This window comes from Gossypium hirsutum, chromosome A02, assembly GCF_007990345.1.
Source record: "Gossypium hirsutum isolate 1008001.06 chromosome A02, Gossypium_hirsutum_v2.1, whole genome shotgun sequence".
Classification (NCBI taxonomy): Eukaryota; Viridiplantae; Streptophyta; class Magnoliopsida; order Malvales; family Malvaceae; genus Gossypium; species Gossypium hirsutum.
In genome coordinates, this window is record NC_053425.1 from 398,992 (window position 1) to 419,617 (window position 20,626).

General features: G+C 34.5%; 2 protein-coding genes across 4 annotated transcripts; both read left to right on the forward strand.

Moving 5' to 3' along the window:
• Positions 1-1,695: 1,695 nt before the first annotated feature.
• Positions 1,696-7,889, forward strand: LOC107935989 (alanine--glyoxylate aminotransferase 2 homolog 3, mitochondrial). Its single transcript, XM_016868627.2, has 9 exons — positions 1,696-2,057; positions 3,058-3,288; positions 4,427-4,597; positions 5,535-5,678; positions 5,783-5,962; positions 6,052-6,277; positions 6,357-6,470; positions 6,548-6,634; positions 7,644-7,889. Exons 1-9 carry the CDS (start codon positions 1,803-1,805, stop codon positions 7,685-7,687), a joined length of 1,452 nt encoding a protein of 483 aa, XP_016724116.1. The 5' UTR covers positions 1,696-1,802; the 3' UTR covers positions 7,688-7,889.
• Positions 7,890-8,777: 888 nt separating this feature from the next.
• Positions 8,778-20,593, forward strand: LOC107935978 (regulatory-associated protein of TOR 1). 3 transcript variants are annotated; one of them, XM_041087588.1, is made up of 23 exons: positions 8,778-9,638; positions 10,741-10,843; positions 11,714-11,796; positions 11,881-12,039; positions 12,140-12,256; positions 12,426-12,583; positions 12,867-13,021; positions 13,120-13,264; positions 13,343-13,421; positions 13,583-13,684; positions 14,092-14,175; positions 14,263-14,373; positions 14,738-15,091; positions 15,193-15,382; positions 15,913-16,476; positions 16,587-16,907; positions 17,002-17,131; positions 17,504-17,628; positions 17,714-17,859; positions 17,962-18,063; positions 18,848-18,933; positions 19,557-19,679; positions 19,781-20,593. In XM_041087588.1, exons 1-23 carry the CDS (start codon positions 9,309-9,311, stop codon positions 19,884-19,886), a joined length of 3,873 nt encoding a protein of 1,290 aa, XP_040943522.1. In that variant the 5' UTR covers positions 8,778-9,308; the 3' UTR covers positions 19,887-20,593. The 3 variants fall into 3 exon arrangements, with proteins under 3 accessions (XP_040943522.1, XP_040943508.1, XP_040943517.1); XM_041087574.1 differs by having other exon boundaries at positions 19,557-19,641; XM_041087583.1 differs by lacking the exon at positions 12,140-12,256 and having other exon boundaries at positions 8,779-9,638; positions 19,557-19,641.
• Positions 20,594-20,626: the final 33 nt, after the last annotated feature.

Here is a 20,626-nt window from a genome sequence, read left to right on the forward strand (position 1 = left end):
ATTGCATTTTGCTCCCTCTATTAGAAAATAGGTAAATCAATTTTTGTACGTTAAATTAAAGAGCAAATCAATTCTTTTTTATTAAAATTTTCATCTATTTATATATTGTTAAAAATTGTCGTGGTTGACAGAATAACCAGATTGTGATACTGGTGTGTCACGTGTACCTCATGTTGATGTACAAATATCAGTTTTTAACCGTAGAAATGGATACAAATTTTAACAGAAAGCTTAGTTTGCTCTTTGAGCTAATGTACATGGACTAATTAATCAATTTTTTAGTAGGGGCAAAATGCAATATAACTCCTAGTACAGAAACCTTCGTGATACTTTTATCAACATTTGTATTGTTGGTTAAGACTAAGGTTTTAGATCCTTGGGTATTTAAGTTTGAATCCTATCTTGAGCATTTGTGACAGGGTCTCCAGCCCCACCACGTGTGTTTGCCATGAACAGGTTTTGTCCAATTCTTTCTATTGATTGAACTTTACTTTGTAGTTGTCTAATGTGTTTGTGCTTTCTAAGAATTTTACGTCTCAATTTTCAGTCCCATGATCAAACCATGATTTTGATCCTTTTACGATGCTTAAATTTGGGTTTTAATCCTTACCATTTAATTTAGATTAATTTGGTTGTTTTACTTTTATAATATTATTAGTTAGCATAGACCGTTAATAGTGAAAACTATATTGTTAGCATGATTTTTTCTTAAAAACACTCTTTTCCAGCACACACAATATACATGAATATATATTAAAAATATTTAATATACTACCAGTGGAGTTTGTAGACTCCGCAAACAAGGTCAGGGAGTTAACAAGTGTCTTATAAGAATATAGTAAAATATTATATAAAAAAAACACTTGACAATTTCTTAATGCTACTGTGGAATAAAAAAAGTACACTGCCAATATTTTAAATACTAATCTACATATATATAAACAAAATGAGAGCGCTTTCAACAATAAATACACAAGCAGTTTGATAAGAATACATACATTGGCATTTTAACAAGAGTAATTAACGTGTTAACTATTTTAACTAACTAATAACATTATAAAAATAAACATAAACAATTTATGCCAAATTAAATACGAGGGACTAATTTTAAATTTAACCATAATATAAAGTACAAACATAATTTTTGCTATCCAAGTTATATGGGTTAAACAAAGCTAGTGATTTATTAGGCAAAATAAATTTATAATTAATAAAAGTCATTTCAATTGATAATTTCTCAGAACTTAAATAGCAAGATCTGCCGTTACCAAACAAAACTCATCCATGATAACGACACATAATGTAACCCAAAATGGTCTCTCAAAATTTTGGAAAATTATAATTAAACCCCTTAAAAATTTTAATTATACCCCTCATAATTTTTAAAAATCCTCATTAGACCACTCAAAATTTTAGAAAATTTGAATTACGCTCTCACAAAATTTTTAGAAATTTTTATCATGCCCCTTAATTATTTAAAAACTTTAATTATACCCTTCAAATTTTTTGAAAATTCAATTAAATTCTAAAAAATTAAATAAGCAAAATCTACCATCAACGATCAAAATCCACCCATAATAACTACGCATAGAAAAATTTACACATAAAAATTACACATCATCCGAAAATCGGGTATTTTGATTAACAATCTTACCCGCCATAAAAAAACAAACTCAATTACACGTCAGCAGGACTCCATTTTTGCTATATAAATAAACTTTCCCTCCTTAAATCCTCTCTTCCACGGATAAACCATCTTCGTTTACAGTTAAATCCTTTTTTCCCTTATATTTTCGGAAAAGATGCGGAGGTTCATTCCGGCGACGGCAGTATTGTCGGAAAAAACTAAATACTCTCTTCCATTGCGGCGATGGCGATGGCGGTGCTTCTCTCAGGTGGCTCAAAAGGAGTTTGATAACAAAGGTGGCGTTGTGGTTCCCAAAATGCCTTCCTTTGATTATGCTCCACCGCCTTACACCGGTCCCTCCGCCGCTGAGATCCTCTCAAAAAGGAAGGAGTATCTTAGCCCCGCCATGTTCTACTTGTACAATAAACCCGTGAGTTTCCTTTCTTAAAAAAGGTCAAAATATCCTATAGTCCCTGTAATTTTCAAAAATTAGGGATTTAGTCCTTGTACTTGTATTTTCAAGAATTTAATCCTTCTATTTTTTAGATTTCAAAATTCAAGTCCAATTAATACTGTTAATTTTTTGTTAAATTCAGGTTAATTACGACATTTTTTTTAAAATTTTATGACTACCAAATGAGTATTTTTTTATTTAAAAATGTCACAATAATAAGTTTAACAAAAAAAACAGTTTAGACCTGACTTTTACAATTTAAAAAGTAGAGGACTAAAATCTTAAAAAAAACAAGTACAGAGCTGAATTTATAAATTTCAAAAAGTATGGGGACTAAAGACAATTTTTACCTTTAAAAAATGGGCATAATCTCCTTAAAATCCCCAAACTATCGCCTAAATTTATATTAATCCTTAAACTTTAAAATATTTTTAATTTAGTCATTGAAGCATCAAATTATCAATTTATGTACTTCTATCAGTGTAGCCGTCAACTGAAACATGGCGTGACACATTATTAAGTTGTAAACAGTGTATATATTAAATAAACAACAGTGATTTACCTGTTTTAAATATATTACGCCTGGAATTTGAGCTGGAATTTAAAGTTAAGTATAACGGCTTGTTCTTGATTAGGGACCAAATTGAATTTAGGATCATAGTTTGGGACTGTTAGTAGAATTAACCCAAAAAATAGAAGGAACTATGGAGTTTTGAGATGCATTTTTTTATGTTTTTGCTCTTGATGACTGGAGACTGTCCTTTAAAAACTGTTCTATGAGCTGTTTTTTTTGTTCATACAAATGATTGAATTTAAAGGAGGTAAAAAAATGGAAGTTACAGAAGAATTTTATTCACTACTTCAATAATTTAGGATCAATTTGGCTGTTTTCTCAGATTCAATGAATTGTATAAAGTAGATTTTGTCCTTTATTTACAATTTTGTGAGTTTTTGTTTTGTTTTTTTTGGGGTGCAGCTGAATGTAGTGGATGGAAAGATGCAGTATTTGTTCGATGAAAAGGGGAGAAGATACTTGGATGCATTTGGAGGGATAGCTACGGTGTGTTGTGGCCATTGCCATCCTCATGTGGTGGACGCCATTGTTAACCAAACCAAGCGCTTGCAACACTCAACTATCCTTTACCTTAACCATGCCATTGCTGATCTTGCTGAAGCCCTTGCTAATAAGTTGCCCGGCAATCTCAAGGTTCTTTGCTCTCTTCTTAACTGTTATATGCTCAATGGTTTTCGATAGGAAACATCATTCTATATTTGGATTCAACAAGGATCAAAACATATCTATAGGAATATCCCTTATAGCTCAGGTGGTATCGTTTTTACCCACTAATGCCATATAAAGGCATGGGTTTGAACTCTTTGCAGAGTTTGAGAGACAAGACCCGAGTATCAAATTGAGCATATATACTAAAGGTTAGGTGATAAAAATTTGGTTCAATTCTTTAAAAATTATAAAGAATATTAAAATAGTAAAATTACGTTTTTACTATCGTAAAAATATGCAATTTAATTTTGTCCCCTAAAAAATTTTTTAGCTTCATCCCTGACATATACCTAGGTATGAAGCCAAAAATTTATTTTAGGGAGCCCAAGATTAAATTATACTTTTTGAGGGAGGTTAAAGTATAATCTTATCATTGTATTAACATATAATTTTATAATTTCTAAAGGGATTATAAAGAAATTTTACCATCTTAGGGGGTTAAAGTACAACTTAACCATTGTAGTAACTTAAAAATTCAAAATTTTTAAAGGGACTAAAAAGAAATTTTGCCATTTGTCACTTTTGGTGCCAACTTTTGTATACACTTGAGACACAATATCTCCTTCATTGAAAGATTAATTGGCTTCCAACAAATGATACTTTGAAGACTTATCCCAAGATATTCTAACCTCCCGTAGACAATATATATACACGAACATCCCATTTTTTTCATTGTTTGTAATTTATACAGCAACTCTATTGGATGTGTCGAGAGATTTTCAACTTCTTTTCTTGGAGAAGTATGCAAAGTGTTGTTTCGGTGGGAGTTTTGTTTTTTGATTCTGCTAGAAGTCTCAGTGCTCAGTGGATCACAAAGCATGAGCGTCTTGTCAGATGCTTGAGATGGTGAACCATGTGTAATTGTGTAGACTTCTCTCAAAAAAGTTAGCTTCTAAGTATGCTTAGATGTTACCTCTTAAAGATAGTCTATCATTGCTGTTACAGTTGAAAAGTATTTAGTCCCCAACTTTATAACTTTGCTAAAAAAAACACTCCCTAGCTCAATTTTTCTTTCTTCTTTGTTGCATCTTAGATTGGGGGTTTTTATTTTTTGGCTATGCAGGTTGTGTTTTTTACAAATTCAGGGACAGAAGCTAACGAATTGGCAATAATGATGGCAAGATTATATACTGGGTGTCATGACATAATCTCATTGAGGAATGCATATCATGGGAATGCAGCAGGGACTATGGGAGCCACTGCCCAAAGTAACTGGAAGTTCAATGTTATACAGGTATATATATGCTGCAGCTTTCTTTTCTTTTTTCCTTGAGATTTTAATGCTATACCATTCCTTCCTGGTACCATTATTGACTTAGATATCAATGTGTGATTTAAGTAGTTGAAAATGAAATAACAATGGTAGGTAGTGACTATGACTTGCATTCAACTTTATGTCAATCTTGTTTTATTGTTTGTTTTTGTACTTTCTGAAAATTATGCATTTAATTTTTATATTTTTTAATTTAAAATTTTAGTCCTTGTCAAACTTTAACTATGAAACTCATTTAGTTAGTAGTTGATTATTTTCACATATTACTCACTAAAAATTTGGTTAATGAATTAACTATAGACATTTGTGTTAAGACTAAAATTACAACTGTACACATAGTTCAAGATTAGTAATTGATTTTAACCTAATGAATTTAACTGCTACTGTTTGGGTCAAGACTAAAATTTTAAAATTTTAAAAATACAGGAAATAAAATTGACTAATTCAAAAAGTATAGGGACTAAAACTGATCAAATTAAAATATAAAAATTAAATCCATAACTTTTACAATGTATAAAAACTAATAGCAAAATTTAACAATTATTGTTTCATTATGACCCCAAACATTATTTTGCTATCGGGTTGAACAATTTAAGTGAAAGTTACATCAAATCTGCTTGCTTTCCATCTGTTTATTCTTACAAGGTTCGTGGCTATCTTTTTTAATAATATCGTACTTAAGTTTTAAACTTAAATTCTCTATCTCGAAATATAATGTGCCTAAAACGCTAAAAATATGTTACATGTGTCTACTCGTGTCTTGATGTGTTATTACATACATATCTGATATATATATATATAAACTGTGTATGGACTTATATGCTTATAACAAATTTTACAAACTTGATGTGTTACAATTTCATCATAAATATGGGTAACTCGTATGTATGTTCATCAGAGTGGTGTTCATCATGCCATAAACCCGGATCCATACCGAGGTGTTTTCGGTTCCGAAGGAGAGAAGTACGCGAAAGATATCCAAGATCTCATCCAGTTCGGAACTTCGGGCAACATCGCCGGTTTCGTTTCCGAAGCTATACAGGCATCCCCAATATTCACTGTCACCTTCGATTTTCATGTTTTATGTTGCTAGTGCCCGATATTTACACTTGGTTCCAAATAACATGTCACAATTTTCATTGACAGGGAGTTGGAGGAATCATAGAATTAGCCCCGGGTTACTTACCTGCTGCTTATAACATTATAAAGAAAGCTGGAGGTCTTTGCATTGCTGATGAGGTTCAAGGGGGGTTCGCTCGCACCGGTAGCCATTTCTGGGGATTCGAGAATCACGGCGTTGTACCTGACATTGTCACAATGGCAAAGGTTAACTTTTCTCGATTTTCTTAGCTATAAAAGTATTCTATCTACATCCCTTATGTATTCACTTGCAGCTAGCTTTCATGTATTGACAGGGGATCGGAAATGGCATCCCTCTAGGCGCTGTGATAACCACTCCCGAGATCGCGGAGGTCTTGACCCGACGAAATTACTTCAACACCTTTGGTGGGAACCCTGTATGTACGGCTGCAGGATTAGCCGTTTTGAACGTAATCGAAAAAGAAAAGCTTCAAGACAATGCCTTCGTCGTAGGATCTTACTTGAAAGAGAGACTAATTGCACTAAAAGATAAACATGACCGTAAGCTTTAAGACTTTGTAAACATCATTCAATTCGGAACCGGCATTGCTGATTGCCTGATTGTACTATGTAAATGCAGTTATCGGGGATGTGAGAGGACGTGGATTGATGCTCGGAGTCGAACTTGTCACTGATCACGAGCTCAAGACACCGGCAAAGCTTGAAACACTTCATGTATTGGACCAAATGAAAGGTTAGGTTTCTTCACATTAAGCCTGCCATGGAATGTACTTTGTTTAAGTTACTAATGATCTGGTAATCTTATTGTAGAGATCGGTGTATTGGTTGGGAAAGGTGGATTTTATGGCAATGTATTTAGAATTACACCTCCACTTTGCTTTTCTAAGGAAGATGCAGGTGAGTTACTCCGTTTCGGATGTTATTCCGACTCTATTTTTTGGGTAAATTGCAGTAAAAGCCACCCAACTATGGTTTTTTTTTTGTTATTCAATTATAAAAAAGTTACAAAAAGGTCACCTGACTACTCAATTTTGTCTTTCTTTGTCATCAGCTAACTAATGTAAAATAAAAACACCCAAAAATCCAAGATAGTTGGGTGACCAAAAAAGACAAAATTGAATAGTTGAGTGACAAAAAAAAACTAATAATTGAATGATTATTTTGTGACTTTTCATAGTTGAGTGGCTAAAAAAGAAAAAGAAAAAAAACATAAATGGGTGACTACTAACATGGATTACTTAATATCAAATTTAGCTCTTAACATTTACATTTTTTTTCAATTTAACCATTATTCTTTTTTTGAGCTAGACTTGACCCTCAACCTTTTAAAAAGAGTTAAATTTGACCATCAACATTTTGAAATAGAATCGAAATAAATTTTTTTAAACAAAAATACTAGCTAAAATGTTAATTTTATAAACGCGATAGCCTTCATGGCAATCCGAGTATACTTCATGTTAATTTTTTTGAATCTTTATGAACTTTTTATACTTTTTTTTAATTTTGATTTATTTTTAATTTTTATAATTTTTAAATTAATTGTTGGTGTGACATATAAAAAAAATAGGGCATTTAATCATAAAGTGTACATGGACTCTCATGTGAGTTGGCAGGCCAATAATGTTACAAAATTAATATTTTAGTCAACATTTTCTGTTAAAGAAAAGTGATTTGACTCTTTTTGTAAAGATTAAAAGCCAAATTTAGCTTAAAAAAATTAAAGCCTAAATTGATAAAAGTGTAAACATTGAGAGTTAAATTTATAATTTTATCTTTTTAAATACTCGTGTCCTACTCATTTTTGGATTCTCGACATAGATCTAGGAGGTAATATATATCCATATGTAAAACTCACATCCAAGTCCAAATAACGTAAGTTCATTTCCTTCTGAATTTCTTGTTGCAGATTTCCTTGTAGATGCTATGGATTACACAATGTCAAAGATGTAACGCCTCCGTTATTCTTTCATGCAAACGAGGTTGAAGCTCAATAATACGAGAAAAGATTACAAAAAAATGATTACACGAATCAATTAAGTTAAGCATCGAATGAATTACGAAGCGCTTGATTTAAATGTAGAAAAAAATAGAATATAATTAGATGTTTTAAGTCTGAAGTTATCAATGTGTATCATAAACTCCCTTAGTCTTATATGTGAAAATCATCAATCCATCTATAGATTAATGCTTCAATAAATTTAACAAATTGACCCCAAAAGATTTTGGATCTCAAAGTCCCCCATGGTTTAATTTATATCAACAAGAAATTAAAGAAAAACCCAATTCTGTTATTTCATTCAAATTAAATTAAGAGTAAATTACACCGATAATTACTTAATTATTAATACTTTTTTGGTTATTTAATTATAAAAATTACAAAATGGTCACTAATTATTAATAAATTTCCTTTTTAGCCATATAACTATAAAAAATTACAAAATCGTCACTCAACTATTCAATTTTATTTTTTAGTCAATTATTATCTTCGATAGAGTTTTAACTCCTAATTCTATCAAAAGTCTGAATGATTGAAAAACTAATGGGTATAGAGAGCAATAACGTCTCATCAAGTGCTTGAGAAGGCAAATCATGTGTGTTTGTGCATAGATGAGACCGAATCCTTGTCTTATATATAATTATTGGATTTGAACCTATACTTTACGAATTCATTACCTTTTTTAGTCATTTAAGCTTTTAATAAAATTTATCGATTAAGTCATAACTCGATTGGTATCAACATTATTATTAATGTAAGAGGATGTGGGTTCGAGAGCGCTGAAATGCATTTTCCTCCTATTTATGAGTTAGGAAAGAGCTATCTCTAGTTTTAGACAAGATCTTTACTAAAGATAACACTTAATGTATTAAGAATCCAATCTAAAGTTTTATCATTAATAAATTACTTTGATTTAAATTAATTTTTTTCAGATTGAATCAATTCGGATTAATATTATTAATTTTTTTTATAATTGAATCGTATTTAAATTGGGATAGAGTAGAATATATAAATATAAAGGAAACGCAGGCGTAAAAACAATGCACAGTGGAAACGCATAACACTTTTTTAACCAAAAAAACAAAATTAAAAAAAAAAATCCATATTTCAGCTTTGAGACTTAAGATACACTTCCCTTCCCTTTCTCTCTTTCATTTTTATTTTTATTATTCAAAAAATTAAAATTAAAATTTAATTTTAATACATCATTTTTTTATTGTGCCGTCACTGTTCTATGCTCCACCACCACACCAGCATCGTCGTCGTCGCCGCCGCCGTCATCTAGGGTTTCAAATCCTTCAACTTTCCCCTTTCTCGGTTTCCTTCTACAAATTTCCGAGCTGGATTATCTCTCTTTCTTCTGGCGAATCTCAATGCGCCGCTGGTCCAGCGGCTTCGTTGATCAAATCTCTTTCCTTTTCCCATCTCACTCTATATATGCGTATCAGTTTCTCTTGTTGATCAGTTTGGAGCAAAAAAAAGGCTAGGTTTTGGTGAGATTAGTTTCTATTGATTAAAATTTTGAATCCGAGGGTTTTTTGTGTTTGTATTTTTTTTTTGTTTCGCGGGATTTGAATGGCATTGGGTGATCTGATGACGTCACGATTTTCGCAATTGTCGTTGGCGGTATCGAATCATGTCATCGACGGTAACGTCAGCAGTGGCGGCTACCATGAGGACGATGTTGCTTATGCTGACTTGATGTCTCAGAGGAGGGATTTAGATGCTGTATCAACTAGCAGTTACGCCAATGCCGTTACTTCCACGGCCACTGTGCCTACGATCATGGCTTACTTGCCGCAAACTGTTGTTTTATGCGAGCTTCGGCATGCTGCCTTTGAAGCTTCCACGCCAACTGGACCCTCTGATAGTGGCCTTGTTTCCAAATGGCGCCCCAAGGACCGAGTAAGTCCTTTCCTTTCTAGCTTGTTTTCTTCTTTTTTTGCTTACCATTCGTTTGACTGATTATATCTAATAATGGGTTTAAGAGAAAAAAATATTTACACTGCAGTAGGAAAAGATGGGATTGTGCAAATAATTAGAATTTCCTATTGATATTCGGAAGTAAGAAAATTTGACTTCGTTTAGAGGTTAAGAAAATTTGACTTCGTTTAGAGGTTATTAGAAATGTTGCTAAAATTGGTTCATATCTATGCCATTTTGGGTCTAAAACTAAAATTTTAATAGGGCTTTAGTACATTGGATAGAAGGGAGGGGGATTCTTAGATGTGCTAGCATAACATTATGGAATTAGTACTGTCAATTAAGTTTGAAATCCTTGAATTTGATGTGGTCACCTAGCAATGGAAGTCATGAAGACATTGTACTCCTCCAAATCAAAGCATTAGAGTCTGGAAGAGTTGAATACTTTGTACATTAAGTAATCTGCTGTTGTTTTTACCATCCCAGTATGTCATTTGCCATGTGATGAACTACTGACTAAGGAAAATGTTTTGAATGGTTGGTTGTTTATGTATTTGCACACTAGAGCCTTCAGAGTAGAAACTCATTCTTTTAATCCTTTTTAATTTCATCTGAAGTAACAATTCCCATACCTTCTCCTGTAGCTTAGTGTTTTGAACATGCCATGGTGAAATGTATTCTATTTTTACCTTTTAGGTTTTGACATGAATTTTGAATCTAAAAGCAAACTAAGGAGAGAATATTGTGGAAGATTGTTATGTCTGCTTAAAGAGATTTATAAAGCCTAAACATGCAGAACACAAATAATTTGAAATAGTGTTATACTATACCAAATTTGTTCGCATTCTACTTCCTAAAGTGTGCATTAAAAAGATTGTTTTTATCTTTCAGCAGCCTCTTTGCTCGGGTTTCTTTAATACATTGAGTAATATTTTCTTTCTTGGAACTGAATTTGATTCTTAGATAATAGTATGTTTCTTCTTGATAAATATTAGAAACCATCCCCTAAGAACTATTTTCCCTTTAATTTGTCTTGATATGGTGTGCTTGACCATATTCACTTGACTTACGACTTCATATGCAGATGAAGACAGGATGTGTGGCCCTAGTTTTATGTTTAAATATCAGTGTTGATCCACCTGATGTAATAAAAATATCTCCTTGCGCAAGAATGGAGTGCTGGACTGGTATGTTTTTTGAGTCAATTCTCTCTTATTTTTGCATTTTTGCTATTTAATGGTTATTGAAGCTTTAATGCTCATGATTATTCCTCAAGAAATCTTTAATAAGTTTCGTGTTATTTTAATAAGTGACCGAAATAAATGCTAGTTGATTCGTTGAGCATGCATGAATTTTTAAGTTTGGATATTGTTTGCCCTTGGCTCTAAGCTGTATCTGCTCCTTAGTTGTCTTTATATTTGCATTGGAATGATGAGAATTACCATAAATCCTGTCCAAGAGTGCTAATTATGATCCTACTTCAAACTGAGCTCTTCTCTATATTTCTTTTTATCAGTTGGGAAACAAGTATCTCCTTTTATGTTAGGGTAAAAAAGGGAATATTTTGTAACTATTAAGTAGTTTGGATCTTTTAACATATTGAACTTTTTCAAAGAGGAAGGTAAATTTTGGAGCTTCGGAGTACCTTCTTTTGAAGAATTGTTTTACTGTTTATGGTGTTTGAAGCAGTGACAAACGACCAACAGAAAATTGGATAGAAAATTGAAATAATTATCAAGTTCGGTGGTTAAGAAAGTGTCACTTTTTGTAGGGTTATTGCTGCACCAACATAGTTTTTTGCATGCAGTCTCAGGAATGCTTATCTGTTTATTGTTTCTATATACAACCCTTGTTCTGGCCTTGCTTTTTTGGTTGCCAAGGAGGAAAAAGTTGGAATCCTAGTGCTGCACTTGCACAAAATAAGTTTTCAATCATATTTTCTATCCATCATCCATTCTTTGGTCACAAAATGATTAAAATATATAATTTTTTTTTTCAATCTAATGTTCTTCATTGATATTAGTATGTTCCACTTTTTCTTTCTTTCATTGTTGCAGACCCTTTTTCTATGGCACCACAAAAAGCTCTGGAAACTATTGGGAAAAACTTGAGAGATCAATATGAGAGGTGGCAGCCCAAGGTTTGAACACCATCTTATACCACGTCTCATTACAGGCTATTCCATCAAGTTTAGAATCTAATTCTTTCTATTAAACATGGCCAGGCTCGCAGTAAGGTTGAACTTGATCCTACAGTGGATGAAGTGAAGAAACTTTGTAATACATGTCGCAGATATGCCAAGTCAGAGAGAGTTTTATTTCATTACAATGGACATGGTGTTCCAAAGCCAACTGCAAATGGTGAAATCTGGCTGTTTAATAAGGTGTTCACTTGTTTAACTGTTAGGAATCAATTCTTGTCTCTTTTCTTTTGCTCTATTTGGCAATTTTTCTCCTCGCTAAACCTGAACATTTCCTGTGCAGAGTTATACACAGTATATTCCCTTGCCTATCAGCGATCTTGATTCTTGGTTAAAAACACCTTCTATATATGTTTTTGATTGCTCTGCTGCAGGAATGGTTGTTAATGCCTTCATTGAGGTACTTGCTTGCGTTCTATCCTCAATTTGTCACTAGTATATTTTCTGGCTGGCGCTATTCAAATAGACATCATTGTCTTCCTTCTCTAGCCTTATTAATAGACATCATTGTCTTCCTTCTCTAGCCTTATTTGAATTTCTTTTTTTCTTTATTTGAATTTGATTGATAGCTTCTTGACTGTGGCACTTCTAACTACCCTGGATCTTCAAGAGACTGCGTTCTTCTGGCTGCATGTGAAGCACATGAGACTCTTCCTCAAAGTTCTGAATTTCCTGCTGATGTGTTTACTTCTTGTCTTACTACACCTATCAAAATGGCATTGAGATGGTAAAAGTTCTCATTTGATATGCTTGATTAGGACTTAGTGCTGCATTTTAATACTCAAATAGTATTTGCCTATTTGCTAAGCTAAATATTATCTCCTTTGTATTTGCATCTTGAATTAACTTTTACTAAGTTTTTCTGTTTACTTCTCATTGTTTCTGGATTTTTAAACATGGTATTCACCTTATTGAGCACTTTTAGTAATTTGCTCATCTGATTTTAATTTATTTAATTATTTTGTGTAAAATGAGCTTATTAATCTTCTGATGGTTGTTATCTCTTCCAGGTTTTGTACACGTTCATTGCTTCACGAGTCTCTTGACTCTTCACTTATTGATAAAATTCCTGGCCGTCAAAATGACCGTAAAACACTTCTAGGGGAATTGAATTGGATATTTACTGCAGTGACTGACACAATTGCTTGGAATGTTCTCCCTCATGGTAGTTCTTTCAGTGTATTGATCAGTTGTGTGCCTTCTTTTATTTAAGCGGTTCCTGTATTCTAATCTATTTAATCAACTCTTCTTTTTGTGATGCAGACCTTTTCCGAAGGTTGTTTAGACAGGATTTACTAGTTGCTAGTTTGTTCAGAAATTTTTTGCTTGCCGAGAGGATTATGCGCTCTGCAAATTGTTCTCCAATTTCTTACCCAATGTTGCCACCAACCCATCAGCACCATATGTGGTACTACAAGGGATATTGACTTACTTTACAACTTGTTTCTCAGTTGTTTATTTTAAAATTTTCTTCTGCACATTCCAGGGATGCATGGGACATGGCTGCTGAAATTTGCCTTTCTCAGCTTCCATCATTGGTTGAGGATCCTAATGCAGAGTTCCAGGTGTGTTTTTCTTCCAATTTCTTTGCTAATATTGATTTGTTATCCTGAATTTCGCTGACGTGTATTGGATCCAGACAAGAATTGAGTAGCAGAATGAGAGGGTTCCTATTTACTGCTCATCATGTTCCCTCATACCTGAGTGTACTTTTGTTTTGTTTCAGCCAAGTTCATTTTTCACTGAGCAGCTGATAGCCTTTGAGGTATGGCTTGACCATGGATCTGAGCATAAAAAGCCACCAGAGCAATTGCCTATTGTGCTTCAGGTGCTGTAATCTTTCCTTGTCATTCTAGCAGTGTCAGCCATTGTTTGGTTGCCCTTCTTTATGTTGATTTCATATTGGTCAGATTTATGTTAAACAATCTTACTCTATATCGAGTCCTCTGTGACCTAAGTTATTTTTTATTGTAAGGTGGGGAAATGATCCTTCAGAATAACGGATGTCTATTGCCATAGTTTCTAACCACTTGATTTTTGGATAGAAATCCCATTTACTATGAATTTGAGCTGATTTGTTCTCATGAATAGTAGTCTATGTTGAAGTACATCCATTTTAGGTCTGCCTGCTTTTCAGGGCCACTAACAGTGACGTGCAAACAGTTCATATTACTGTGGCTTAGTATACAAAAAATTTAAATGTAATATCTGACCAGCTCACTATTGATGTTTCAGGTTTTGCTTAGTCAATGTCATCGATTCCGTGCTCTAGTTCTTCTTGGAAGATTCCTTGATATGGGACCATGGGCTGTAGATCTGGTAGTTCTTTAGGGGTGTACTCTTCACTGTTTGCATTTCATTGTGTTTCATGCTGTTGTTTACTTACAGGGTGGATTCTGTTTTTAGGCCCTTTCTGTTGGAATATTTCCTTATGTTCTGAAGCTGTTGCAAACAACCACTCCAGAACTGCGTCAAATCCTTGTCTTCATTTGGACAAAAATTTTGGCACTTGATAAGGTGTTTTTGCTGATGCTTCATAAGTTTGGGATGAATATTTGTTTGCATATGTTAATGTAGCTCTTTCTGCATGCAATGTTACTTATGTACTGTGATAACATGCTGTAGCATGTCCATGCCTGCCTTTCATTCTGGCATTTAAGGAGTTGTTAAGTGCTCTTATGTTGTTGTAGCAGTCAAACTTCTGTGGTTTCACTTCTTGGTACCTGAATAATTATCCATTGATAGTTTGCTGTTTTTGTTTATTGACACTGAGGAATTGGTTCTGCTTCTCTTATTCTACTTGATGCTTTATTGCAGCACTATCATATTCCTTTTACCTACTACAATGGTAATTTTGAAATTCTGTTATCTTTGTTTGCAGTCATGTCAGGTTGATCTTGTAAAGGATGGTGGTCATGTTTATTTCATTAGGTTTCTTAATAGTGCAGAGGCATATCCTGAACAGCGTGCAATGGCTGCATTTGTTCTGGCTGTCATTGTGGATGGTCATAGACGAGGCCAGGAAGCCTGTATTGAAGCAGGGTTAATCCAGGTGTGCTTGAAGCAGCTTCATGGTTTCACGCAAAATGAGGCACAAACTGAACCCTTATTACTTCAGTGGCTTTGCCTTTGTCTTGGAAAGCTGTGGGAGGATTTTACTGAGGCTCAGACAATTGGTCTGCAGGCAGATGTGCCTGGAATATGTGCTCCTCTACTCTCTGAGCCTCAGCCAGAGGTATATCTTCTCTCTTATTTTATTTATTTCCTTATAAATGGATAGTTTTTGGTTTTCTAATTATAGACATTTGCAAAATTATAGAAGCTGTTTTATTTCAGGTTAGAGCTTCAGCGGTTTATGCATTAGCTACCTTGCTTGATGTTGGGTTTGACTCGTTTAGAGATGGTATTGGAGGGGATGAAGAATGTGATGATGTTGAAAAGAATAGAGCTGAGATGATTATAATTAAAAGCCTTTTGAATGTCGTCTCTGATGGAAGCCCTCTTGTCCGGGCAGAAGTTGCTGTAGGTATGTGGTGGTTATGTTCATTCATATTTCATATGTCAGGATTGGTATTTGCTTAACAGTTTTCTTCAGAGTTCTCTTCCCAATTATTAACATTAACGTGACAGGGTTGAATGAACATGACACAAACATGGCACTTTGAAACACGTTGAAAAGTTTCTATTGCTTTTGTAATTGGTGATGATTTTATCTGTAGTATATTCCAAAATCTAGGTCACTGTGAGGCGTTAGCTTCCTAGAATTCTTAAGATGCTTGTTATACATATATAATATTTCTGTTCTATGGTGTGACGCAAAACATTAGAGCAACTTGCAATTATGATCCTAGAATACTCTTCTTTTTTATGCATATTTTTCTCAGCCTCTGAAACCATCATTAGAACCTACTATTTGCATGTTTTGTGCAAACATGATTCCTTGTCTTCAAGTCGCTTTCTTTGCTGATTGGTGGTTGTGAGCGGGTGTTGTACAGATTCACTTTGTCCCTGAATTATGTTGGTGGATCAGCGTTGATGCTTTGTTTGTCTTGGCAGCTCTGGCACACTTTGCCTTTGGACATAAGCAGCACCTCAAGTCAATTGCTGCTGCATATTGGAAACCTCAGCCTAATTCCCTGTTGAATTCATTGCCTTCACTTGCTAATTTAAAGGGCACAGGAAGTGGAAATATAGTTTCTTCTCAGATTGGTCCTTTAACAGCCATGGTTCGGGATGGAAGGGTATCCACCAGCAGTCCTCTTGCTACTGCTGGAATCATGCATGGATCTCCATTATCCGATGATTCATCTCAACTTTCTGATTCTGGAATACTGAATGATGGTGTCAGTAATGGGGAAGTTAATCATTCAAGACCAAAACCTTTGGACAATGCAATGTATTCACAGTGTGTACTGGCCATGTTTACTTTAGCTAGGGATCCATCTCCACGTGTAGCAAGTCTAGGACGGCTGGTTCTTTCCATTATTGGAATTGAACAAGTAACAAAATCTGTGAAGCCTGCTGGTAATAGTGCCTGGCCTAGTGATCCTGCAAATTCCTCATCAACCCCTAGTATTTCTGGATTAGCTCGTTCTTCTTCCTGGTTGGACATTAATGGAGGTAACTCTTTTGTTCTTCGTTTGCCCCTGATATCTGCTTTCTATGATGCTATATTTTATTCTGGTTAGATATTAAAGTTACAGGATTTAATTGGGAGATGATATTGACAGGTCATATGCCTTTAACATTTAGAACTCCTCCTGTTAGCCCTCCTCGACAAAATTACTTGGCAGGAATTCGTAGGGTTTGCTCTTTAGACTTCAGGCCTCACCTGATGAATTCTCCGGACTCAGGATTGGCTGACCCACTTCTAGGCTCTACTTCTGGATCAGAGCGCAGTTTACTTCCTCAGTCAACAATATATAATTTTAGTTGTGGCCACTTCTCGAAGTCTCTGCTTACTGCATCAGATGACAGTGAAGAACTACTGGCCAAAAGAGAAGAGCAGGAGAGATTTGCACTGGAGCATATTGCTAAGTGCCAGCACTCATGTATTCCTTTTGACTTGTACTTTTGTTCCTTTCATTCTATTCAAATGCCAATTTTTTACTTTGGAACTAATAGGTTTCTGATTTCCTGTGCTAGCTGTTAGCAAACTTAACAATAATAGTCAAATTGCTAGCTGGGATACAAAATTCGAGACAGGTACAAGAACTGCCTTGCTGCAACCTTTCTCTCCTATTGTGATTGCGGCAGATGAGAATGAACGGATCAGGTATGTGATTTATGTTTTTATGGATTCCTAAAGCAATTTAATTCCAATGCTACATGATTTGAGTTAACATGCCATAGCGAGTGGATTGTTTTTACTCATCTTAAACCTGTGGGTACGGGTTACAATGATGTGCCTTGATAATTTGCTTGCGTTGACCGGTTATGATGTGTGGTAATTGATCCAGATATTAAGTTGTACACCATAAATGCATCAATTTGATATAGGTTCTAGAAAAGATCAACAAGGTGGCAAGTTCTGATTGGCATTCACTTGGTGTGCATCTGATATAAACTCTTAAGATCTGAAATGAGTTAAGACTTAAGCGAGTTTGGAACTTCTCGGATATATTAATTTTTTGGTTTTTCTTTTCAGGGTATGGAATTATGAGGAAGCCACCCTCCTCAATGGTTTTGATAATCATGATTTTCCGGAAAAGGGAATATCTAAACTTTGTCTTTTGAATGAGCTTGATGACAGCTTGTTGCTTGTTGCTTCAAGTAATATTCTTTACCACTTCTTTCTCCCAGTGTTTTTGCGAGGTTTTCTTTTTTCTAAAATTAGCTCGGGGCTGCTTTTGTACAGGTGATGGAAATATACGGATTTGGAAAGATTATACACTGAGGGGGAAACAAAAACACGTTACCGCATTTTCTTCTATCCAAGGTCACAAACCTGGTGTGCGGAGTTTGAATGCTGTTGTGGACTGGCAACAGCAGTCTGGATATCTCGTATGTATTTCTTCTAGACGGTTTTATCTCTAGGACATTATTGCCACTTACAATTTGATGCCTAATATAGTTTTCTTCATTGCTCTGATGTTACACTACTAGTATGCATCTGGAGAGATATCATCCATCATGCTTTGGGACTTGGATAAGGAGCAACTTGTTAATTCAATACCATCATCCTCAGATTGTAGTGTCTCGGCATTGGTGAGTCTTCAATCTCTTTCGCATATATTAATTTATGTTTAAATGATTGGATTGAGCAAGGTTATATACATGTTGGTTGTAACAGATACCTTATAGGTAAAAGTATCATGGAGGCTCTTGTACTAGGAATCAGATTGCATTTTGTCCTCTCTACTCAACTGGACAAATTAGTCCTTGTACATTAGATCAAATAGCAAATCGGTCCATCTGTTAAAAATTTCATCCATTTTTACCATTAAAAATTGGTCCCCGCATATCAGCATGAGGTACACATGGCATGCTACGTGTAACTATCTGGTTATTTCGTTAGTTACACCAGTTTTTAACAGTAGAAATGGATGAAATCTTTAACAGAAATGACTAATTTAATTTTTGATTTAACATATAGGGACTAATTTGCTCATTTTTTGAGTGAATGGGGCAAAATGCAATCTAACTCCTAGTATATGGGCTTTTTTGGTACTTTACTTTATAAGAAAAATGGAAAATTACGGCTTATAACTATTGAGTTGGCATATACGAGGGTATGCTTTAACTGAGAACATGCTATGTTGGAAAGTTTGTTAAGTTTTATTAGTTTGGATGCTTTCCCAAATATTGAGTTAAATGAACCTAATGTTAAACAAAGTTCTCGATGAAGAAATTGAAGTGCCTTTGTGATTCTCCTCGTTCTATTTTGTTTTAAGATTTAGCTCTTATATTTTATCTTGTCATCAGATTTGTTTTGGTCATCGTTTTTTTTGGGTAGTTCATCTTATGTTGCATATTTTCTTCACATTAACAGGCTTCTTCTCAAGTCCATGCTGGTCAATTTGCAGCTGGTTTTGTGGATGGTTCTGTTAGACTATATGACATCCGGACACCCGACATGTACACATTCTGATCAACTTTTTATTTATTGACAAGATAATGAACGATAATTTTTTTTTTCTGCAATTTTTGCCTTTTTGTGATGTCATTTGAGCTTTTCTTTGGAGGACTCGACCACGTTTTTATAGTGCTTAACATACAACTCTATTTATTATTCAATCCCATCTCTTTATTTTCAGAAGAAAATGCTATCTAGTGTTGTGTAAAAGTACCATGGAGGCTCTTATTCTAAGAGTTGGATTGCATTTTGTCTTTACTAAAAATAGGCAAATTAGTCATTGAACGTTAGACGAGTAAACTGGTCCTTCTGTTAAAATTTTCATCCATATCTACTGTTAAAATTTGGCCTTTGTATGTCAGAATGAGGTACACATGACATATCATGTGTAACTATCTGGTTATTTTATTAGCAATGTCAATTTTTAACAGTAGAAATGGATGAAATTTTAACAGAACTGATTAGTTTGCTCTTTGATCTAATATATATGAATTAATTTGCCCATTTTTTAGTAAAGGGGGCAAAATGCAATCTGACTCATAATATAGGTATCCTCATGGTACTTTTACCTCTCATGTTATCCGTATTTGTTTATCTGACCAGCATTTGTTCTTTTAATGTTTAGGCTGGTTCGCACAACCAGGCCGCATACTCAACAAGTAGCAAGAGTTGTGGGTATCGGCTTTCAACCCGGACTTGATCAAGGAAAGGTAAGGCAACTCACATTTCTTATGTCTGGTAAAAAAAGGTATCGATGTTGTCAACATTCTTGTTCCTCGTTGAACATCTTATTCGAGATTTTGATCTAGGAAACACAAAACATTGATAAACTTTCACGTTATTTTTCAGATTGTTAGTGCATCCCAGGCTGGTGATATTCAGTTCCTCGATATTAGAAGTCAAAGAGATACGGACCTTACAATCGATGCTCACCGAGGATCACTTACAGCTTTAGCTGTTCACAGACATGCCCCGATAATTGCCAGTGGTTCAGCAAAACAGCTAATCAAAGTTTTCAGTCTAAAAGGCGAACAACTCGGCACCATTAGATACCAACATACCTTCATGGCCCAGAAGATTGGTTCTGTAAGCTGCCTTACCTTCCATCCCTACCAAGTGTTACTCGCTGCCGGTGCCGCTGATGCCTGCGTTTCAATCTATGCCGATGACAACTCTCATACAAGATAAACGTATAAATCCTTCCACAATTTCACAAAATCTGGAGGCAGATCACGGTGAATGAAACCGTCTTAGGCACAAATTTCATGGAAGGTCAGTGATCCAAGTTAATAGTTGCAAAAAATTATTCGAGTTCGGATCATTGTTCGAGTGTTTCGGGATATACTGCTGCCAGATTTACAATTCCACTATGGGTGTTATTGGAAATTCAGGGGTATAAACAGAGATATATATTGATTTCATTAGCCTCCGGTCACACGTTTATCTTTGCATATATATATACGGGGGGTTTGGTGGGGGTGGCTTTGGCAGATAATATGTTATATATATATATATAGGTGATGCATTGTAAATATTTTCCTTTGTTTTTTTTTTTTCGGTTCCCTTTATTTCATGGTTTTCAATGTGTCGAAATTGTAAAGGCTACAACATTTGCCATTGTCATAAATTTTAAGTATTGCAAGCAGATTGGTTTATGGTCAAGCCCTCTCTAAAGCTATATTTTTGGAACCAAAT